The sequence below is a fragment of the Pipistrellus kuhlii genome, unplaced genomic scaffold (genome assembly GCF_014108245.1).
Source record: "Pipistrellus kuhlii isolate mPipKuh1 unplaced genomic scaffold, mPipKuh1.p scaffold_m20_p_12, whole genome shotgun sequence".
NCBI lineage: Eukaryota > Metazoa > Chordata > Mammalia > Chiroptera > Vespertilionidae > Pipistrellus > Pipistrellus kuhlii.
This window is the reverse complement of record NW_023425427.1, coordinates 13655260-13678334: the sequence shown is the minus strand read 5'-3', so window position 1 is coordinate 13678334 and position 23075 is coordinate 13655260. Positions and strand designations below refer to the sequence as shown.

Below are 23075 nucleotides of genomic sequence, written 5' to 3'. Positions count from 1 at the left end.
TAAGCTCCTCCACCTCCTTCCTAAAGTTGGAAAAAGGCCCTTAACCACAAATTCTGGCTTTTGCTTTTTAGGGCCTCACAAGGAAGACATTAATATTTAACAGCATGTCCAGTTCAGGCTCAGCTGTGCACTTCCCCTCACAGGAGCAGCTCAGGAAACTTTTCCAGCTGCAAAGCAGGGTATTTTATCCAGGGCCCCTTCATTCACACCGGCATTAAGTGTGGGTGATAAGTTCAGTGCTGTCAGCAGTTAATGCCAGGTCGTTGTTTCTCGTGGGTGGCTGTGACAACACGCTGCCCCCATCCTCCCCATCCAGTCATCCTGCAAGACAGAGTGCAGCTGGGAAGGTGAACAATGACTGTCAGCATGAACTTTAACATTCATTTAGTTTTTGATGGGGGAAAACTTGGAAGTAAGGGAAGAGTAATTACTGCCAAATCTTTAATAAGAAGAGTCAGGCAACTCATGTAATATAGGCAGACTGATCAGGGAATGGTGGGTGGGGTAGTTGGAAACTTTCAAAGTAATTAAGGCCCATTGTCGTTCTATGTAAAAAAATGAAAACAAAAAACTCCACACATATACTTGAGTGAATTAAGGATGGTTTCCAAAACAGAACGATCAGATTTAACTACAAGCGGGGTACCAGTTAGGTAAACGTGTCTCAAGAGAAAAACCCATTACTACCAGAAATCTTTAAAAATGAAGGTATTTAGTAGAACAAAAGGTTTTTAAAAAAGGACTCACGGTCAAGGAACAGAATAAAGAAATGGAGAGAAATGCATAACCATTTCTTAGGACTTCATATGAACAGCTTTTTACCCTACACATATAATTCAGACAGGTCTAAAAACGGACAAGGACTGAAGGGAATCCTTTCCTAAGCCTGAACTTGGGCAACACAAGGTTTTTATTAGGCTCACCCACCCTTGTCAGCCACTAACCAGGAGATGCTCAGAGCTGCTAGCTACAGTTTAGCTGAAGCCTGTGTTTTATACAGAAAACAGGTCTATAAGTTTCTGCAATGTGAAATCATGTATCAGATTGAACCAAAAAGAAATCATTAATTTTGGTCTTCAAACCTTGACTAGAAACAGTTCATTTTTTGCTTAAGAATTCCATAGGGTTATTTTCTGATTTTGCTCAGTTCTGTTTTGCTTTAGAAATTGTTTGGCACACTGTAGGTATTCAGATATTTGCATGACGACTGTTGCTCCCAACCTTAGAGGAGGAGCAGAACGTGAGCTGGATAGAGCAAAAGTGACAGCACCCACAGACTGTTTCTGTACAACAATCCCTGTTCCCTCGTCTTCTACACCCAACCTGCAAACTACCCCCAAAGAATAGCACGTAGTAATGAGCAGAGTGTGAGTGTGTATATACATGTACAAATACAAACAGGCTCTCCCAAACTTGGGGCCCAGCTCTTTAAAAATAAAACTCTCTTTAAAAAAACAAAAAACATTCCACTGAATAAAATAACCATGGCTAAAGTGATTGTTAGTAATGGTATCCCCTTGTATGAATGTAGAATATCCCTCCCTACGTGGAGCAAGGTATAAAGATAAAACCTCAAGACTTTGACAGTAAAGGCAGGCAAAAAACATGCCAGAGTTCTAAAGCTGTAGTTCAACAGTAATCAAAACAGGACAGAAAAAGTAAGACGTGTGTTAACTTTTTAAAACTACTCATCTTTCATGTTTGCTTCTTTGTTCCACAAAAGTTAGGGGCACATAGCATTACAGCCTCAGCAAGGTCTCATAACCATTTGGGGCTTCGATATCCTTAACTGTTACGTGAGAGGGTTGAGTACACCACTAATTTTTCCAATTGTAGTGTCCTACAATTTTATAATTTCAAAGTCATAGAAAGGCCTAAAAATCGATTTCAAGTTTGATATAGCTATCAGTCTGTCATCTGAATAGTTTTTAAACCTATTTTCTAGAATGGACTATAGTCAAGTGTGCGACACATAGACTTAAAAGATATGTATATGTATGTGTAAGCTTTTATTGGAGAGATGCTCAGAGAGAAAGCTATACCAGTTATTCCAGGCCAGCTGAAGGCCTAGGCTCCCATCCACCCCTCCCCATTCATGGTTCTTCCTTGAGAGATGTCATGTATTTTTGGGATGATGGAAAACGCGAGGCTGATATAGCATCTTGTCTCTACCACACCCTGGCCATCATGTATAATCCAAAACTAAATCTTTTTCTTACCTTCAACTTCAAAATTAATAACCTGTTTACCTGTATTTAACAGTGAGCAATTTACAGTGTATACACCTTCTTGAGAACAGTGGAAGATCAAAGAGCTTTTCTTATAACCTGCAATCAGCCACTCAATCAAAATACAAAACAAAGCCTCGACTGCCTCTGGAGGAAGACTGTGCCCGGGGTAACTGCAATAAGCTAGTGTAGAGTTCTATCTGTTGACTTTGTTTGGATGTTATCTAAACCTGCGCTGAGAAGACCAGGGTCCACTGTGCCCAATCAGAACTGTCTAGCTGTCTGCCTTCACCTGTCAGTGTGGCCACAAAGGAGGATGTATGACTCTGTCAAGTCTAAGGAAAACTAAGAACATGCAGGCTGCTGGGGTGGGACTTCTGCCAGCCAGCTGGTGCAGGCCTGGTTCTCTGACTTCAGTGAAGAAACTAAATGAGACGGCAAGGAGCCTGTCCTGCAGCAACCACCTTCATTTCACCATTTTTCCGGAATCTAATGCAACCAATTTCATTACAGAAACTACATCCTATTATTCCATTATCAGTTTTAAATTTTAGACCGGAATCATGACCCAGCATTTGCTTTTAGAAATTACCTGTAAGATTACAATAGGTGCTCTGTTCACCTCTGCTGATTCCTTACGTATTTTACAGTCATGTTAGCCTCTGAAGGCCACAGGCTGCTGCCACGCCCTCTGTAAACAGAGATGCTGGTATCACCGACACCAAGGAAATGGGCAGGTGTACAGACAGGCATTTATGCACCAGGTACCAAGGCCTTACCATTCCACTTGTATTTTCTGCGCGACTTGCAGAGATAAGCAATCATCAAAATGTCATTCCTATTGATGGGAAACCGCTAACTACATATATTCTAGCTCTCTAAGCACACCTGGTTTAAACAAAATCTAGTGATTTGGGGCTTTTTCACATTTTTTATGGCAAAGCTAATGTAGGAATGGAGACAGACACAAAGAGTGACATAGGAGGCTCACAAATACTTCTAGAACTTCTTCCATTTTCTTAAGATTACCGTCACCATTGTCCTGACAGTAAGAAATAGGAAGCAACAAAGTATTAATGTAATCCCCTTGATTTTTTTTAATAGTTTGCTAATTAAATTATTTCATGACTAGAAAAATCTATCATAGAAAACACAATACAGCTGGTAATTTTTGGAGAACTGTAATGGATTAGAAAATCACTTTTAAAAGTAGTTATCTCAGACCAACCACCATTTAGGTACAGGAAAACCAAAACAACTATCTTGAAATCTTGCCCTCCTGCACTAAGTGCTACAAAACCTCTGCAAATAACACCATAGTGAGAAGCTCAATCTCGTCATAAGTAAGAGTAACCACCCTCAAACAAAACGATGAGGTTTGCCTGGATGGGATTTCAAAGATTTAGCTAATTTTTTGGTAAATAGTAGATAGTACCATGTTATCACTCTTAGTACCATGTTATCACTCTGTATTTTGTAAATATTTGATTCCTATGAAATGTAAATATACTGCCACATATCATGTGCTACTCCAGGAAGTCAGCCTGCATTGTTTTCCTACCTTAGTGCAAAAGAATGTTCGTAACAACTTCTTTAAAAGTTCAGCTTTAATGACAAACATTTCTTACATCAGTCTCTTCAAAATTAGATATGAATAAACAATTTTAAACAGGAAGTGCCATGGTGCCTCTTTCATATACTGTATTCAACACACTGGGCCCCTGAGGATGCCCGGTGATATACACATTAAAACAATAATGTAAGTCCGTAAGCCACTGCTCCTGAACACCTCCACTCTTCAATGCCTGTAAAAAAACACACACAAGAGTAATTTGAGAATTCCACTAAAATTGCTATGCTACCTGAAGTGCTTTTCACATCCAAACTTGCCAAGAGCCACTGCAACAGTATCCTCATCTATAAATCACCACAGGAACTCTTACTGCAAATGGGGACCTATTAATTAGGCACTATTAGGCAGTGAAAAATTCCTAGTTACGCCCTTTCATATAAGTGATGCCAGTTTCTCATTTTGTTTGTTCCCTCCCACAGATGATAGGGACTGATGAAATTTCATCACCCACCATCCCTACACTGGACTTCCTCCTTTGGTATTCTAGAGTCTCTCGATCTTTGTCCAGGGCAGACAACAATTTCTGTCATTTCTTCCTCAACCTTCTATTTCTGAATTACTATTACATATACTAATCAATAATCTCCCCCAACCAAATACCTATACCCAAAAAAAAAAAAAAAATTCTCCCAAACTAAAAATGCCAAAGGAACCTGATAACAGAACTGCCCCCACCCCTCAAAAAACACACAACTGAATACAACCAACCATTAGACAAAGCTGAAGCCTACAACTTCAACTTTTTACTCTCAGGGAACCAACTAGAAATTGGCCTAACGTTTATTCCTGCTAAATAATTTCCTAATAACAGCTACCTAAAACTTTACGTGGCTGACCTCATTAATGGTCACCAAAACCCAACAAAATTACTATAGTCCCACTTCTACACCTAGGAAAACAAGCTTGGCTAGGTTTAAAAACAAAACTTATCAAACAATCAGTTAATCATCAGTCTCTATTAGTGATGACTAAGGCCTGTACCTTTTCCAACTGCACCTTAATTCGGTTTATGTATTTTAAGGCTTTCATGGCCAATTTTGGGACTAAGGAAATCCCATAGGTTAAGCGACTATACTACAGGAGAAACCTTGGGAAATCCCAACTGGGCTTGATTCCATGAGTTTGGTCAATGCACAGGAACCCTGTGCACCTCCATGCCTTGCCTGAAACCTTTCTAGGACTAAAAATACGAAGCATTTGTTCTATGCTCTTACCGTGATGTTCTTGATGATCTGCTGCACCAAGATGGCATTGGTCAACATATGAGTCCTAAGGGGTGCGTGCTGAAGCAGCAGGCGAAGCAGCTGGCCCACAACAGGCAGCTCCTCAGGAGCAGCTCTGCTCACCCGCAGGCTCTGCAGCATCAATCTGAGGACTCGCGGCAGGAGAGCCAGGACAGACACACAGACCCCCCACAGTTTGTCCCTACAAGAAGCAACAAAAACGAGTCAGTGAGCCAACACATTCAGAAAAGATTAAAGATCTTGTATAGCATGTATGCATTACCTATGGACACAGACAATAGGGTGGCGAGGGGGTGGGGTGGAGGGAACTCTGGGAAGAAAAAGGAAGGACATCTATAATAATCTCAACAATAAAATTAATTTAAAAAACTTCCTGCAATGAATTTAATAGGCATACCACTAAGAACATAGGCATGAGAACACTTTTTAAAAATTGAAGTGAAATATTCCAAACTGCCCTAGAAGCTTTAGTCCGAATTTCCTATGGGAACAAAAGTAATAACTAATTAAAACACTAGTATTTTACAACAATTAAGTTCAAGAATTTAAAATTCCACTTTGGCTATTTCTAATGAAGCCCAGAGGCTTATACTAGTAAACTCATCCTTCTAAAGGTAGCAATGTTAATAAAGAAAGTTCTCAAAAAACTTATAATACTATCTAACTTTTCAAATCTGTTGCTTAAAAGAAAAAATGAAATTGAAAAATTTTCAAACCATAAAGGAGAGTCATGAAAGGACAAAGAAAAAGCTCTGGTGATGGAAGGAGGCTTGACTTTGGGTGATGCACACACATACAATATACAGATGATGTGCTGCAGAATCATACACCTGAGGTCTATATAATTTTATTGTCACCCCAATAAATTCAATATAAAAGAAAACTAGGTTTATACAAACTTTGAAAAGGCTTTTAGGATATTTCTAAAATCCAATTCTCCTTCACTTGCAATTTTTTTTTTGATTGATGGGGAGAATGGAACAAGTTAGAGAAAAATGTAAACTGAACAAAAATGATTACCTCTTTCTTAGATGCTCTGCTTCTCCTTTCTCTAAAGTGAGCAGGAAATACAGAAGACTATAGCAACAGGAAGCCAGGAACGGCAGCAGAGCCTCACTGAGTACACATGTGTGATCCAGGAGCCTACAGATTACACCCAAAACACAGCCAGCGGTGCTGTCAGGAATTACAGTGAACCCAACCTAGGCAGAGAAAAAATGAGATTGATGACGTCTACACAAGTCCTATTAACTGGACCATTAGCCTTACAACACTTCCACTGCAAAGTAGTATGCACACAATGCATGTCACCTGCCACACCTTGAGGCCCTGTTTTCCTTTGAAAATGTAATCTCTACATTAAATACATTGAAAAGCAAATTCAAGAAATACTAGTAACCCAATCCATTGCTTCCTCTCATGACAAAGTCTTCTAAAACTTTCCAGGTATTACAGAGTCTACTACTGGTTAGAAATACCATTATTTAAAAGGATTATTTCATGCATCCAAAGAAAATCTTGATACCAACAATCACACTTACCTGATCTTTAGATTATCCAAACTGGAAAACACTAATATCTGGCACCAACCCCACCCCAGGTAATTAAGTATACAAAACAATTAATTGTGCAATTACTCTTCCTATGTCCTTTGATTTAGCTAGTCATTCAGACATGATTTAGTAATGGAATCAAGAAACTACTACTTAACACTCAATAGCTACACTGCTCCAAACCCCAGGTAAAGATCATGGAACCCTAATTCATCTGGATTCTACTGTATAAACTGTAAGGTGGGCTCTAACTTGTAACTGTATATATACATGGTTTAAAATCTTAGAAACTATCATTGGATAGTCATAAAAAAAGTCTACAGGCTCTGAGGTCTTAATCTTTCCATCAGGCTGTCTGACAATAATGGCCTAGACCAGTGGTCGGCAAACTCTTATTAGTCAACAGAGCCAAAAATCAACGGTACAACCATTAAAATTTCTTTTGAGAGCCAAATTTTTTAAACTTCTAACACACTTCTTCAAAATAGACTCGCCCAGGCCATGGTATTTTGTGGAAGAGCCACACTCAAGGGGCCAAAGAGCCACATGTGATTCTCAAGCCGCAGTTTGCCAACCCTGGACCTAAACTGTCATATGCATCTACGAGGATAATGAATGTATTCAAAGGAGGCATACATTTCTGGACCAGGGGTTTAAAAAACACAAGGTGGGGATCTTTGGAGACAAAAGGGATAAGGATTAGAAGTTGATAGCAGGCAGAAAAATAGCAATGGGAAAACAAAGCAGTATTCTTCCAACATTTTAAAGGAGGAGGTGTGGACGTGCCTATAAAATGCAAACAAAATCTCTGGAAAATAAAATTTCAGGTCTCTCCCTTGTACTATAATACATTCTTATAATAAAAAGCCAAAATTCAAAGTGTAAGTGTTGGAGGAAATTAAAAGCAAAACCCAGGCATACCTAATGTGAATTTAATACCAATGGGAATAAGAGACACTCACTGGCGAGAAGAAAAGTCTCATGACTGAGCTTCCTGCCTCTAGTTACCAGGCCTTGCGCCAGTTAGGCGACTTCCCTGTAGTTTAGATCAAGCATGTCAAACATTTGGCCTGCCAGCCACAAGTTTGACATGCTTGCTTTAGACTGCAAATGTTCTGGGTGGAAATTCGATCCCGGTCTGGATACTGGGTTCCCAATACACTAACATCAGGCACATGTTAAAGCATTACAGTCAGAAGACCTGAGGCATAATTTTAAGGTCTTTCATTGCACAGATGTAGAAAGTACAGTCCTGGTATCAGGCAATTTTCCCAAGTCCAAAAATTAATTAGCAACAGTCAGAAAAAATAAGATTTCTCATAGCATCATGCTATGAGAGGTTATTGAGCTTAGGATTCCAGATTCTCACTCTCTCCTAGGCTATGACAAACCTAATCTTAACCAATGAATCTATATGCTCTTCTGTGTAACAGAAAAAAAAGTTTAAGTATATTTACCAAATGCTTACTGATGGCACTTTGCACGATGTCAAAGCTCTGGCTTCGGGCAGGGATAACCAATAGACTGTGACACACTGTCTGTCAGAAAAGAAGAAAACCAGTAACCAAATTAGGACATTTTAGGTCAGAAACAAGTTAAACCGTTTGTTTTTTTTTAACCTACTTGCTCTACATATTAATGGGAAACAACAAAAAATGACTCTGAAGATGCAAAGGTCAAACAAGCCTCATATATGAACTAATTTTCCAAATACAGTAATTCATTTTATTAAGCATTTAGTTAGTGCTGAGTTAGTCCTTTTAGGTGCCATGCCCTAGAATGAAAGAATAAGAAACTTCTCTCTCACACCCTAAAGTAGCTGATAATTTCCCGAGATAGAGGTTGTATTTCTATTAAATGCTATAATAAAAAGAACTGAATGATTTTAACAAAAGACTGACAAAAGCCTTTTCTCCATTTGGTGGAAAAACGTCATACAAAAACTCTTAAGATCCAGATATTAATACCCTGTTTGAATTAATTGTAACACTGCCTCCTATTCTCCAAAGGTAAAAGACAACAGTTGATAGGAAAAGAAGAAAATGAGGGGCATGAGAAATAAGCAGAGGGAAGGACAGCACTGAGTTCTGAGGCACTGTGACAAACGCCAAAAGCTGATGAGTGTAGTGCTAACAATGAAACATGTAGAAAAACCACAAGGAGAGACAGATGAAACTGGTGCAAAGAAAAACATCACTCCAGGAAGAGGATAATCTCACTACATTCGAGAGAATTGCCAATCACCCTTAAAAACCAATAGTTTTATGCATTACTTCTCTAAAATTTCTAATAGATGGAGACCACTCAAGAGTTTTCAAGTGGCCATTTTTTAATCTTTTATACCTTAAGTAACAACGTATACAACACACTTCCAGTGCCATCTTTCTACTTCAAAATGAGCACAGTGAATATTTTAATTGCCAAAAGGTAAATCAGGTTGCAAAGGCCTATTCAATAGCAAATGGCAACTTAATTCTTTCTCTTCTGCCTCCCCTTTCCTTCCTGAACAATTCAGTTCTAAAGCCACTGGGCAGGGTAACCATCAGCACTGGAATGGGTGGAAGAATTGAAGTGGCCCAGACAAAGCAGGCTATTCATGAATAGAGGCAGACTGTCAGGAGAGTTAGAGTTTAAATGGGGTGAGAAAGATGGCCTGCATGGGATAGGGGTGGCACCAAAAGGAGATGGGTTACAAACAGAAGAGTTAAAAATTTATGTCCACACAAAAACCTACAAAAGGATGTTTATAGCAGCTTTGTCCATAATTGCCAAAATCTAGAAGCAACCAAGATGTCCCACAGTAGGTGAATGGATTAAAATCTGATATATCCAGAATAATTAAGAAGGTCTCTGGCCAGGACATAGAAAATATAACTGATCACATTTTCATGACAATTGTGTCTTGGCTTTACACATATTATGTGCTTATAAGAATTTAAGTTATCAAATAAAGGTTATATGAGTTGTACAGGTTACCAAGCTAGACAATGGCAAATCTATGCCTGGAATCTGGACTCACTAATCCCCATATAATGCCTTCTCCAATGTCCCTTAAAATACGGTAAGTACTCTTACTAATGTTGGCAAACCCAAACTCCCCAATCTATTATTGAAGGTCCTAACTTCAGTCTACCTTTCATAGCTCTCTTCATTTACCAAGAAAAAAGTTTAGATACTAAATAATGAGGTTACCCAATTCTTTATTTCTTCTAACTTTTTTTTAAAAAATCCAGTATTTTTGGAGAACCTACATATAAACACATACCAGGCACTAGGGTAATAAAGAGAAATATTCTTTGGCATGCCCGAATTATTGTGATCAGAATCAAACATGAGAGAAATCCTTCATATATCTACAAAAGGTATAGCCCTAAGATATGGGGAAGAAAGGAAGAGTATTCAGATCATAATGAAAGAAGTAAGCAGGTCAGCTGAGTAAAATCAATTGGTACACAATACAGAAGTAGATTATTGAACATTAACAAAGATATTTAAAAAACTGACTGGTACTGGCAATGAGAAGTTACTAGAAAAGAATATAGTCAGTGTCCTGGACAAGACCTTCTTAATCATTCAAATAAAATGAACCAGCAGAGAAGTGACAACCTCAGAAGTTGCATGCAAGGTTGAAGCCAAAATCATTTGGGGATGACATAATTGCATTCATGCTTGAATTCAAATATCTTTTAATGCATAAAAATAAAATGAAGAAATAATAAAAACTAGTTAATATAGAAATGTTTTTAAAGAATCGAATCTTTAGTATTAATGTTTATGTTATTTTAGTTTATTTAATTTACATATCTGTAACATGTAAGACAATTTTTATCATTAAGGTAAAAGATCAGCTTTATAATTCCAATTTAAACCGTGTCTGTAATTAATTTAAACTTTAATACAAATTTTGATAGTGAAGCCTAAGGTATTAAGATTTATCACATTTAAGTTCAGATATTTAAGATTTACTTTAACACCTGTGAGGTTTGTAGAAAACTGAACTACTTGACAAATAGCAACTATACTAACAGTTATTTAAACAGTTTAAAATTTTAACTGTTTTAAAAGAAAAAATATATCATCAAAGTCCCCTTTTAAAATAAATGCTGAAGTTTACTATTTTTTTAAAAAGGAAGATTTGTAAGTTGAACGTTTAATCTTGAGGAAGAATTAGGGTTTAAAACTTAATTTTAATAAAGTATAGATTATCTTAAAATCAAAGGAACTGCTCAAATTTTGTTGTTTAAAAAAAGCCACCTTCAAGGACACCAAATCCTATATAAGTCTTACTCATCCTTCAATGTTTCAAGTTAAATTCTTCCTTTTCTATGAAACCTTTCCTCTTTCCATAGATGTACCTATACTATTTATCCTGTGCAAGGTAAAAGAAAATAAATCAGTATCATTCAAATTGCTATTTTATTCTAATGGCATAACCCATAATGAAAAACACTCCTGTCCAAGATCATAAACACTTTCAGATCATGGATCATGTCTTATACTACTTTGTATCTCTAAGAATATCTCATGCAAGGCAATCCTAATATATACTATTGAATTGTAATAGCTAGAAATTTATTTGTAAATGCACCATTACCTCTGTTACATCCCAATGGTGTAAAAATTGCTCCAAGTCTGTAAGGTAAAGTAGCACAGGGGAGAGCTGTGTCTGGATGACATGAGGAACTCCTTGAAGGCTCTGAAGCCAAGTTAATTCCTCTTTTGAAAACCCTAATTTGGGTAAAAAGAAAAGTCAAATTAAAAAAATAAATCACAAAGCAAGGGACATTGTTCATATTTTTTTAAAAACAGATGACATGTATCGTTAAGACAAAATCTTCTTTAAGCTATCTTGTTGCCTCCACATTTTTGCATTTCATGTAGTATTTTGTTTATATGAGTAGCTGGTAATGGAGGCAGTAAAATTCATATAATTATGTACACAAATGTGTGCTCCGACCCAATCTATGATGTAGCAGGAAATAGGCTTTCCCTCTTTTATAAAGGGCTTTATGACATTTACCTAAAAAAAGTAAAAGGCAATCTTTCCAAATAACGGTAGGTTTAAAAAAGCAGCCCTAACCGGTTTGGCTCAGTGGATAGAGCGTCAGCCTGCGGATTGAAAAGTCCCAGGTTCAATTCCAGTCAAGGGCAGGTACCTTGGTTGCGGGCACATACCCGGTGGGAAGTGTGCTGGAGGCAGCTGATCAATGTTTCTCTCTCATCGATGTTTCTAGCTCTCTATCCCTCTCCCTTCCTCTCTGTAAAGAATCAAAATATATTTTAAAAAATAAAAAATAAAAAACAAATGAACAAGTATATTCTATACATATATCAAACTCTCTGTTCTCTTACATAATAGCCCATTCAAACTACTATCTAATTCTCTTACCACACATTATACTTGACCTGACCTATCCACAGTCCTTCCTGAGAGATAGCTCTCATGATGATCAGAATACCAGCAATGTAGTCAGTCTGATCCTAGCTTTCTGCTTTGATGTTCCTATCACTATATTTGCATGAACATAGCCCACAGCAGCAGCATCTGGTTTCAGAGCTACATCCATTACTGGCTCATAATGAGCTTTTAAATATCATTAAACCTTTTTGACAGATACTACTCCTAAACATAAAGCCCCCACCTCCATTTCAAATGTGTACATCCAAACTATCAAGTCAACATATAGGCATCTACATTTATCTTTTATATAAAACTAGAGGTCTGATGCACAAAATTTATGCACTGGGGGGCTTGGGATGGGGATTATTCTTCAGCCCAGATTGTGAGAGGGCACAGGCCAGGCTAAGGGACCCCACTGGTGCACAATCAAGGCCAGGGAGGGATCAAGGCCAGGGAGGGATGTGGGAGACTGGCCAGCCAAGAGGAACCGCAGGAAGGCTCCAGGGCATGTCCAGCTCATTTCGTTCAGTCCCGATCAGCCAGACCCCAGCAGCAAGCTAATCTACTGGTCAAAGCATCTGCCCCGTGGTGGTCAGCGCATGTCAGAACAAGTGGTTGAGCAGCCTTAGCATATCATTAGGATATTATGCTTTGATTGGTTGAACGGACAACCGGACACTTATTGTAGCATATTAGGTTTTTATTATATAGGATTTATAGCTTTTATTATATAGGATTTATCTTGCAAGATTCAGCTCATTTTCAGAACTTATCAACTTCTCTTTGGATTCTGACATTAATTATATGTCTCCTAATCACAAGTCTCCAAAAAATTTCAAAGAATCTCATCGCCATCCAAGTATAAAACTGAAATGTTGAACAAGTACAATCATTTAAACAACACTCACACATATAACTTATGACATTTCTATATTCATTTTACCAATTTTACTTTGAGAGCAAATGGAATGTAAAAAAACTAATCAAAATCTGATGTTCTTCCTATCAAGCTGAACATTTTGAACATGTTTAAAATGGATATTCTGTTCATCAATTTTTAAAAGTATGCAATGGGGCTTTCTCTGGCTATCTGAGTAAGAGTCAGGTATGTCCAATTCACAAGGATAAGAATAAAGTTGGGGGGAGAAAGTTGAGAAATAAGACTAAGAAGAAAGCGAAAAAACAATCATAATATTCAAGTACTTCCCAAGATTTTGGTACTTGTGGTATGAGATGAAATGACGAATCATGCATCTTCCTGCCTCAAGAGCCTGACAATGTAGGGTACAAATATTCCTTCAAAGATTTCCACTTATTAATCTATAAAATTCATTCTAAAAGACATCTTATTTATCATCCTCAAAATTTAGAACAGTAAATTTAGGATAATATTCATACTAGATATTTTTCTTTCTTTAACTTGGTAGGTGAATGTGGTTACCTGTAAGTGTTGAAAATAAGAAACTGAAATAATCCACATCACTCATCAAACAGTCTTTAACTGGATATTTCCAACCAGAAAATGATGATCTATAATAAACAATGGGAGAAATATTACCAGAAGTGACCACCTTGAAGACTCAAGAATAATAATACAGAATATAACCATTTTTTCTTTTTAAAAACAAGTCTGATTTAACAGCTTAAACAAAACCTAGAGGATGTGTTAACTTTATATATAAGCACTCAACTACCATGATATGAAAATTTTAATTTTTAACATATTTATATTTATGTAAAGTCTCATTAAAAAGCATAATTGGCCCACAGAGTATATGGTATAACTTAGAAAATTTCTACACATTTGAAAATCATACTCTAAGGAGCCAAAATTAAGTTTTGTTGTTATTGTTTATTTTTTAAATGTGTTTTTATTGACTTCAGAGAGGAAGGGAGAAATAGAAACATCACTGATGAGCGAATCATTGATGGGCTGCTGCCTGCATGCTCCCTACTGGGGATCAAGCCCACAACCAAGCATGTGCCCTTGACTGGAATAGAACCGGGGAACCATCAGTCCACAGGTTGACGTTTTATCCACTGAGCCAAACTAACTAGGGCTAAGTTTTATTTTTTCCAGTAGTTTAAGCTGCTTGCATTTACTACTTGATTTTTATAAAGTCTCACCTTGCTTACTTTAAACAAGCTCTAGATTCCTACCTAAGCCAAAATATCTTAATTAGGCAAAGAATGCTTACATTAAAAGCCACTCAAAGATAACTAAATATATGCTCCCATACTTTGTAAAGCTATAAGTAGGTCTGCTTAATAGTGTAGCGAAAGTATTGGAAGAGGACTCTAGGAAATATCTAAATGTAAAGCAGCTTCTCATTAAATGAGGATGATCTGGTTCCTGCTATGAGTTCAGTTTCCAGTGACTCCTTTAAAAATTCTCTTCAAGATAAGGATAAGAAGGAAGACAGCAGCCAAAACCGGTTTGGCTCAGTAGTAGAGCGTCGGTCTTCAAACTGAAAGGTCCCAGATTCGATTCTGGTCAAGGGCATGTACCTGGGTTGTGAGCACATCCCCAGTAGGGGGTGTGCAAGAGGCAGCTGGTCGATGTTTCTCTCTCATCGATGTTTCTAGCTCTCTATCTCCCTCTCTGTAAAAAATCAATAAAATATATTTTTTAAAAAAAAGAAGAAAAAAAAAGAAGGAAAACAGCAAATGTCAACCAGGAATCTAGCAAAAGGCCGAGAATGGTCAATTCCAATAATCTAAGACTACAAATTTTCTCATAGACATCTGAATAAATGTCAGAGAAAAATTAGGACTTTCTAACTCAATTAGAAGCACTTAATTTTTACTGTTAACTGTATTTAACCCAGTGAAACTAGGAATCAATTGTGCCATCCAGTGGCTAAAAGGTCTAGTAATAATTAATGTCGTTTTTAAACGTTTAAAATCTTGCTTGGCGTTGACTTGTATTGACATAACCTTCAAACACGTGGTATCTACAGAACGTGTGAAGTGCATTAACAAGTTTTGCTTGAAAAAGTTTGTGTTTGGTTTGATTTTTGTTGCAAAACTAGGGCTAAGAAGATGGCGGATGAAGAACATATTCGGCACTGCATGCTTTACGAGTTCCAATTAGGAAGAAAAGCAAGTGAGGCTGCAAAAAACATCTGTAGTGCTCTTGGTCAAGATGCAGTTAGCGCCAGAAAATGCCAGCATTGGTTTGAGAAATTTCGCGAGGGAAATTTTTCGTTAGATGACAAGAGTGGTCAAGGCCGTGTGTCCAATTTTGATCAAGAAGCTCTTCAAGCTCTTTTGGTGCAAAATCCTCAAATTACCCAACAAGAGCTTGCGACAACTTTAAATTGTTCACAAAAAACAATTTCCAATCAATTGTGTGCACTTGGCAAAGTCCAAAAGTTTGGAAAATGGGTTCCTCATGAGTTGACCGACAACAACCGTAATCAAAGAGTCACAATTTGCAGTTCGCTCCTCTCTCGTCAAAACCGTTTGCCGTTTTTAGAGCAAATTGTTACCGGAGATGAACAATGGGTGCTGTATGTTAATTTGAAAAGGCGGCCTCAATGGTTGGACACAAATGAGGCTCCGCAGCCCACGCCAAAACCTGACTTACATGCGAAAAAAGTGATGTTGTGTGTTTGGTGGAATTTTAAAGGAATTCTTCATTATGAACTTTTACCATCTAACCAAAGCATTACAAGTGCAGTGTATAGTGCCCAATTGGAAAGGTTAGCCCAAGCTTTAAGAGAAAAAGAACCCGCGCTGGTTAATCGGAAGGGCGTAATTCTTCACCACGATAACGCACGACCGCATACTGCAAGAATGAATCACTGCTGAAAAACTGCGCCAGTTGGAATGGGAAGTTCTCCCTCAACCTGCATATTCTCCTGATATTGCCCCTTCCGATTACCATTTGTTTCGTTCTTTGCAAAACTTTCTTCTTGGAAAAAAATTTAATAATGAAGAATGCCTCAAAAATGCATTGACCGAATTTTTTGCATCAAAATCACAAGAATTTTACAACAGAGGGATTAAAATGCTTCCTGAGCGTTGGGCACAAGTAGTAGAAAACAACGGCAACTATATTGTTGATTAAATTTTGTTGTATTGTTTAAATAAATTCGATTTAAAAAAGTATTAGAAAACGACATTAATTTTTACTAGACCTAATACATTCATTTAGGAATCTATTTTGGATAAAAGACAAGTAATAGATCACACTGTCCTTAAAACTATGATGTCCATATACTGGTATACTGTTCAGCCAGGACATGTCTGAGAATAAAGGGACGTTATTGCCGATTAAGCTGGAACAAAAGAAGTAAACTGGAACTGCTCCTCCAAGACCAGATCATATATTCACTCTACTTAAAGTCCAAGAATCTCTCCCTTCTCTGAGAGATTTTTATCTAGCACTTATGTTCCCCAATCCAGCTGTAAATAAACTAGGAGTAGAAGAGGATACAAGAGGATACAACTGAGCAAAGTCCAGTGGGACAACACAGGATAATGGTATGAGGGAAAAGTCAAACTCAAAAAAAACAAACTCTAAATGTATGTGTGGGGAAAAAGGTAGGGGTAGCAACTCTAAGGTAACAGACAAAAGTCAGAAATGATTCAAGGAATATTTCAGAAAATCCATCTGGCAACAGTGCACAAAATAAAGGGATTGAGAAGCTGGACTATAATACCACAGGTAACAGATAATGAAAAAGTTGGCTAGTCATAGCCACGGTCAAGGACAGAAGAGGATATTTTGAAGAAAATAACAAAGATATGAAATCACCCTTGTGTACGCTAAAAGAAACTAAGCATTGTTCTTATTCTAAATCTAGGGAAAGTGATACATTGATAGTGGTATTGGCCTAAAAAAGTTTGTCTTAATTTTTTATTATTTTTTTAAAAGATTCATTTAACAATATAATTACAGAAAGAGAAGCATTCTAACAGATTGTGAAAATACTAAAAGGCAAACTTTAATTTGGTGGACTTCTAATGACAAAGACAATCAACTTTTAATTTAGTTGATTTTTATCATTATGTGTAAATTAACATATTTTCTCAACAGTCATCACAAATCTCCACAAAAAGAAAGACTTTTAAAAACATTCTTGACAAAAGTTAAGCGTAATTGATGTTTATGAAGACAATATTTCTCCTAAAGAGAATAAATTTCAAAGGGAAGTGTTCAAAAGGTGGTTTTAACTGAATGCTAAAATAGACCCTTCATTAGTTATTCAAAGGAACAGAGTGCCCTCTACTGGAAATCATTAAACACAAAATAAATAAAAATACACTTCTTTTTTTAAAGGCCTAGCTCTAAATAATTGCTTACACTAGGCAAAGAGAAAGGTTTTTAAAATTTCTAACAAAGAAAAACACAAGAAATAAATGTTTAAAATACTTCAAATAAGACCAAGTCTCTCTCTAATGCAGATATACAGAGAAGAAATAAACCTTGAATATTCACATGTAAACAACATGTTGCAAATAGCTCTCTTCTGCTAAAAGGAAACATTATCGTCAGTTTTGCAGAAAACTCTGGAGAACTGGATTCAAATATATGTCCTAAACTGGTATGAAAAGCCTGGCAAAGAAAGGTAGTCTACCAAAACAGTGAGAGACTCCTGTTTAACTGGTATAGGAGATCTATACAAAAAGCCACAAGGAAACTAGTCTTTAAACTTTACAGCTATGGCCTAAATTTCAATTTCTTTCTGCCTAAAACCATATCAGACCCTGACCATGAGCCACAATCAGTAATAAATATTTCTGAGTACTAAAATACTATGCCAGATGATACCAACATGAGGCGGTTAAGGCTTCTTTGAACACATGCAATATGAAACAGTTATAAAACTTTCAGAGTAAAATGTTAATGCCACTGTGGAAAACAGCATGGCAGTTTCTTGAAAAATTACCATATGATTCAACAATTACCCTTCTAGAAATATAGTCAAAAGAATTAAAAGGACTAAAACAAGTATCTATACACCAATGTTTATAGCCGCATTATTCACAATAGCCAAAAGGCAGAAACAACCAACCGTCTGTCAACAGACGAAGAGATGAACAAAATGTAGTGTATTTACACAATGGAGTATCAATAAGCTTTAAAAAGGAAGGAAATTCTGACACATGCTACAACATGGATAAACCTTAAAGAGCTACGCTGAGTGAAATATGCAAGACACAAAAGGACAAATATTGTATGACTCCTTACATAAGGTAACTGGAATAATCAAAATTATCAAGATAGAATAGTGGTTACCAGTAATGGGTAGGGGGCAGGGAGAAGTTATACAACGGGCACAGAGTTTTAGTTTAAGTTGATGAAAAAAATCTGGAGAGAGAGAGTGATCCTGGTTACACAACAATCTAAATGTACTTAATGCCATTGTTGCCTTTTAATATATTTTTACTGATTTCAGAGAGGAGAGGAGAGGGAAAGATAGAAAAATCAGTGATGAGAGAGAATCATTGTTCGGCTGCCTCCTACATTCCCTCTACTGGAGAGATCAAGCCCACAACCCAGGCTTGTGCCCTGGAAATCCTGGTTCATAGGTCGACACTCAATAACTGAGTAACACCGTCTGAGTGCCACTGTAAAGTTTTAATTGTATACTTAAAACTGGTAAAAATGTTAAGTTTTATGTTATATGTATTTTCACACGAGATTCCAAGTGATTCCTTATCAGAGTCCACAAATTTACTTATCTCACTAGCTATGTTAAATTCTGAGCTCCCTGAAAGGAAGGTCTATACCGCAATTCTATAACACGAAAGATTTTAAGCATAGCACTTTCACCTGCTATTGAGCCCTTACTATATGCTTTTGATAATTTCAACCCTTATTCCAATCTAACTAAACAAATTGAAACAGTCTTACTCTAGTAAACTTTATCTAGCAATAATATAAAGTTGTAATTGCTGCATTAAGAGCAAATGAAGGTAGTAGCAATGTTTAGGGAAAAGGATTATATACTTAAAATACAGCTCACTTGAGCATGTTACCTCATGTGCAGTATCCCGATAAGCATAGCAGCCAAACTTGAACTGAGTCTCCCCATAATACAGCAACGACTTAACTGAGAAAGCAAATCAGCAGGTAGACTGGGTAGAAAATATATAAGCTGGACCAAACACTGCTGAGACTCTGCTGGGAGAACCACCACAGTGCCTTCTTGTGGATCTAGTGGGATAGATGGACACATTAAATTCAACTATAAAGATGTACAACACAGATTAAATTAATAAAGCAGAATGATTTTTACTTATGCTGAATTCCAACATATCAATTACATGAAAAAGTTTTATCATAAAACATATAATGATTGCTTAAGCTATTTTCTAAAGTAAAACATTGAGCATAACCATTATTTATTTAAAGATACATTTATCTAACACTGCAATAATTTCATAACATCCAAGTTTGTCTTGTTTGAAATAAGAACTTTCATGGGGGTAAAGGGATTGGATACAAAGCAAAATAGTAAAGGAAGCACTTTTGCTAAACAGTGGCAATTACAGCATAATCCTAACCTAAAGCAAAAGATCTATTTGTGTGTTTATATACATGTACTCCTACATATAAGCGTTACTAAAAACAGATTTTAAAATATACCCACAAAAGATGGAAATAAACCAAATGTTCTTCACTTAATGAATGGATAAATATAAGAGTTACTCCCATTAGATGAAATACTACTTAGCAATAAAGAAATAAAATACTAAAATATGCTTCAACATGAATGAATCCTAAAAACACTCTAAGAAGCCAGACTCAAAAGGCCCCATACTACATAATTTCATTTATAAAAATATCCAGAATAGGCAAATCCAGAGATAGAAGTATAAACTAGTGTTTGCCAGGAGCTGGAAAAAGCGAGAATGGGGAGGGTCTACCAATGGGTAGTTTCTTTTGAAGGTGATAAAAGTATTCTAGAATTAGATAGTGATGATGTTTGCACAACCTTGGGAATATGTTTTTTTTAAATTTTCTGAATTGTACATGATAAAATGCAAATTTTATGGGATGTGAATTACATCTCAGTAACATGTAAATTATATATGTATATATCACAGAAAGCTTTTAATTGATATTTCTGCCTAAAGTATGAAATAGTTCTAGGGATCAATAAGGCACATTAACATGTGAAGTCATACAAGATATCGATTATGAATAAATACTTATAATAATTTAAAGGAGAGGCAAACCTAAAGAGCTTCCCTTAGAAACATCTTTTCTAAATCAGGGTGTACCAATGATCACCTGTACAGTTAAGCAAACTCTTACCATAGATTCGAAGAGCCGTAGCTTGTAAACTTTTTAGTAATTCTTTATTTGCTCGTGCTGCAGCAGTTTGGATGATATCAATAAGCTGTGTTGAGAGTTCAGGGTTTCGGGAGCCAAGATGAGCAAGTTGCAATGGTAAACCAGCCAGCCAACGGGATAACACTTTACTACGATATCTAACAAAGGCCAAGGAAGAACAAAATATAATATGAAAGACAAGGAACATAAATTCAAACAAAAACAATTTTTAATCGAAATACCCCATGAAGTGACAAGTCATCTGGAATACTGCATTCACTCATTTAAACATTTGAGAGCCTATGAAAATACTAGCATCATTTATTTAGTGGCATTTTCTAGGTTTTACTAAGTTTAGAGCACTAAATTATCAACCCATGAACCAAGAGGCCACTGGTTTGATTCCTGGTCTGGGTTCATGCTTGGGCTGTGGGCTCAATCCCCAATAGGAGGGCATGCAGGTGAGAGATAATTATTCTCTCTTCATTGATGCTTCTATCTGTCTCACGCTCTCCCTTCCTCTCTCTGAAATCAATAAAAACATTAACATGTACTATTTGTCCTAAGCAGTGTTAATTATTGCACTATATTAACTTATTGATACAGTCAATGTAGGGTGCTCCTGCACTAAATGGCTTTGAACTTGCGTTATTTCAGTTCTTTAATATACTTGCTAAAGCTCTAGTGTCTCCATTAATCAGGTAACAGCAATCACTTTTGCTGACCCCAAAAAACTTAGTGATTTAAGTATGACTTCTGTCATCACAAACCTGAATTTAAAATCTCAGCTACTTCTATCACCCATTATTTGATTGACAACTACCAATTTATTTAACCTAAACTTGTTTCCTTCTGTAAAATGAGAGGAACAGTATCTATACTTCATAGTAGTACTATGAGAATTATTCAGAAAAATTATGTAAAGTATTTGGCTTATAGTAAAGACTCAAATATATTCTAACAACTCCCTACAATTAACTGGGTATCCCAAATCTCTATCTTCCAGCCAAACATCTCTTCCAGGCTGTCTCAAACAAACATCAAACTATCCATATCAAGAAACTAATTCCTTAGTTCCACTCTTCTATTGTCTGTCTCAACTGATAGCACCAAACTAAGCCAGAAACTCTCATCTCTACTGCCCTCTTTGTTTTTGTTTACATTTTTATTGATTTCAGAGAGAAAGGGAGAGAGGGAGATAGAAACATCAATGATGAGAATCATTGATCAGCTGCCTCCTGCACGCCCCACACTGGGGATCGAGCTCACAACCCAGGGCATGTGCCCTGACCGGGGAATCTAACTGTGACCCTGATTCACAGGTTGATGCTCAACTAACTAAGCCACACAGAGTAGGGCTCAATCTCCATAATTTTTATGAGAAGCAAAGAAAGGCTAGGCTGCTGTAGGTTGTTCTAACTATCCTTTAGTTATAAGTAGACATACTCAAAGAGGCTTTTATCTGCTCAGTTATGTGTATAAAGATTACTGGCACTATTCTATATGATTCTTCATAAAATTATATATCATTTTGTAAACATCACCATCTAGGATTTAATCACCCTATTTTCTTAAATAAACTACAAAATTAATTCCGTGTAAAAAAGGCAAAGTAAATGAAACTTTACCTGAATCTGTAAGACCTCAGTTCTTCTTTTTGATAGATTTTACTGAAAAACTTCAGTAACAAAGTCCGAACTGGAAGGATAAGGCCTCTCTGCTGATACAATGTATAAACTGCCTTAATGAGAGACTCTGTAGCCTCTAAAAACATAGAAAAAAACAACTACTTATGAATCGGAAATATTTGGTCATCAGCCCCCAAATTCCTTAAAAACACAGAGGGTAGTTTTCTTTATTCCTATAACAAAGCAGATCTTAGCCACAAAATGACTATCAATTGAAGTCCTATAGCAATGGCCTAATATAAAAATCAAACCTACCAGAGATTACAGTATAAAGACAACAAACCTAAGTAGAGATAACAAAACAAGATATTAGAAAGGTGACTAAGATGGAAACTTAATGTAAAAGCTTTGTTTTTGAATGAGAAAATTAGTAAGTCACACTAAAAACTGACAAAGTGATATAACTTCAAGCTAGAAGAAATGTAAAGAAAGGCAGGATTCATTCTATAAGAAAAAAAGGAAAAAGCTCCCAAATTCTAATCCAACTGCATCAGAAAAGAGTATTTCTTCATTAGGCTCGATGGCATTTCCTCTTAACAATATCTACCTCCTTTTACACTAATTCTGTAGTCTATTAGAAATAGTATCAATTTGCTTCAGGAAGGGACCTATCCATTAAGAAAAGGAAGCCCTGGACCACAAACAATTTCAGTTTTTAAGTAGATAATCCTTTATAATTATGCCAGCTACCTTTTATAGCTTGAATGTAATTAACTACAGGGAATGTTTGAAAATTATCAATTCAAATAGCATGCATAAGAGCTCCTCTCACATAAAGATAAAGCAGCATCACCTACCTCTGTTTGGTTGTATCTGCATTAACCTCCAGGATACCCCAAGCAATCTGTTCAGCTGCTTACTATTTAGCCTAGAGCCATCTTCAAGGGTCTCTGTCACAAATTTCCTTATCATTTCTATCCAATAGGCATCCTTCTGCAAAGTTGAGGCATTTGCCAGAGAGACCATGATGTCCGACAGTGTTAAATTCAGCAAGAGATGATCTACATTATTGGAGAGAATCGTGCAATGCTTGATGCT

At 36.6% G+C, this 23075-nt stretch overlaps 2 protein-coding genes across 11 annotated transcripts in view; one reads left to right on the top strand and one right to left on the bottom strand.

The window, feature by feature from the left end:
* Positions 1 to 3903, top strand: part of INVS (inversin) — a 101978-nt gene extending 98075 nt beyond the window's left edge. For all 7 annotated transcript variants that reach the window (XM_036433187.2, XM_036433189.2, XM_045579955.1 and 4 more), the window contains one exon: positions 2263 to 3903. In XM_036433187.2, coding sequence (XP_036289080.1) covers positions 2263 to 2420 — 158 coding nt within the window. In that variant the 3' untranslated portion in view covers positions 2421 to 3903. The remainder of the gene's footprint in view (positions 1 to 2262) is intronic.
* Positions 3818 to 23075, bottom strand: part of TEX10 (testis expressed 10) — a 30988-nt gene continuing 11730 nt past the window's right edge. The window contains exons 6-15 of one of the 4 annotated variants that reach the window (XM_036433193.2): positions 22835 to 23073; positions 21978 to 22113; positions 20332 to 20507; positions 19050 to 19227; positions 13501 to 13589; positions 11253 to 11386; positions 8116 to 8196; positions 6126 to 6307; positions 5076 to 5286; positions 3818 to 4033 (exon numbers count right to left, since the gene is read on the bottom strand). In XM_036433193.2, coding sequence (XP_036289086.1) covers positions 3893 to 4033; positions 5076 to 5286; positions 6126 to 6307; positions 8116 to 8196; positions 11253 to 11386; positions 13501 to 13589; positions 19050 to 19227; positions 20332 to 20507; positions 21978 to 22113; positions 22835 to 23073 — 1567 coding nt within the window. In that variant the 3' untranslated portion in view covers positions 3818 to 3892. The other 3 variants (XM_036433195.1, XM_036433194.1, XM_036433196.1) reach the window with 3 other exon arrangements.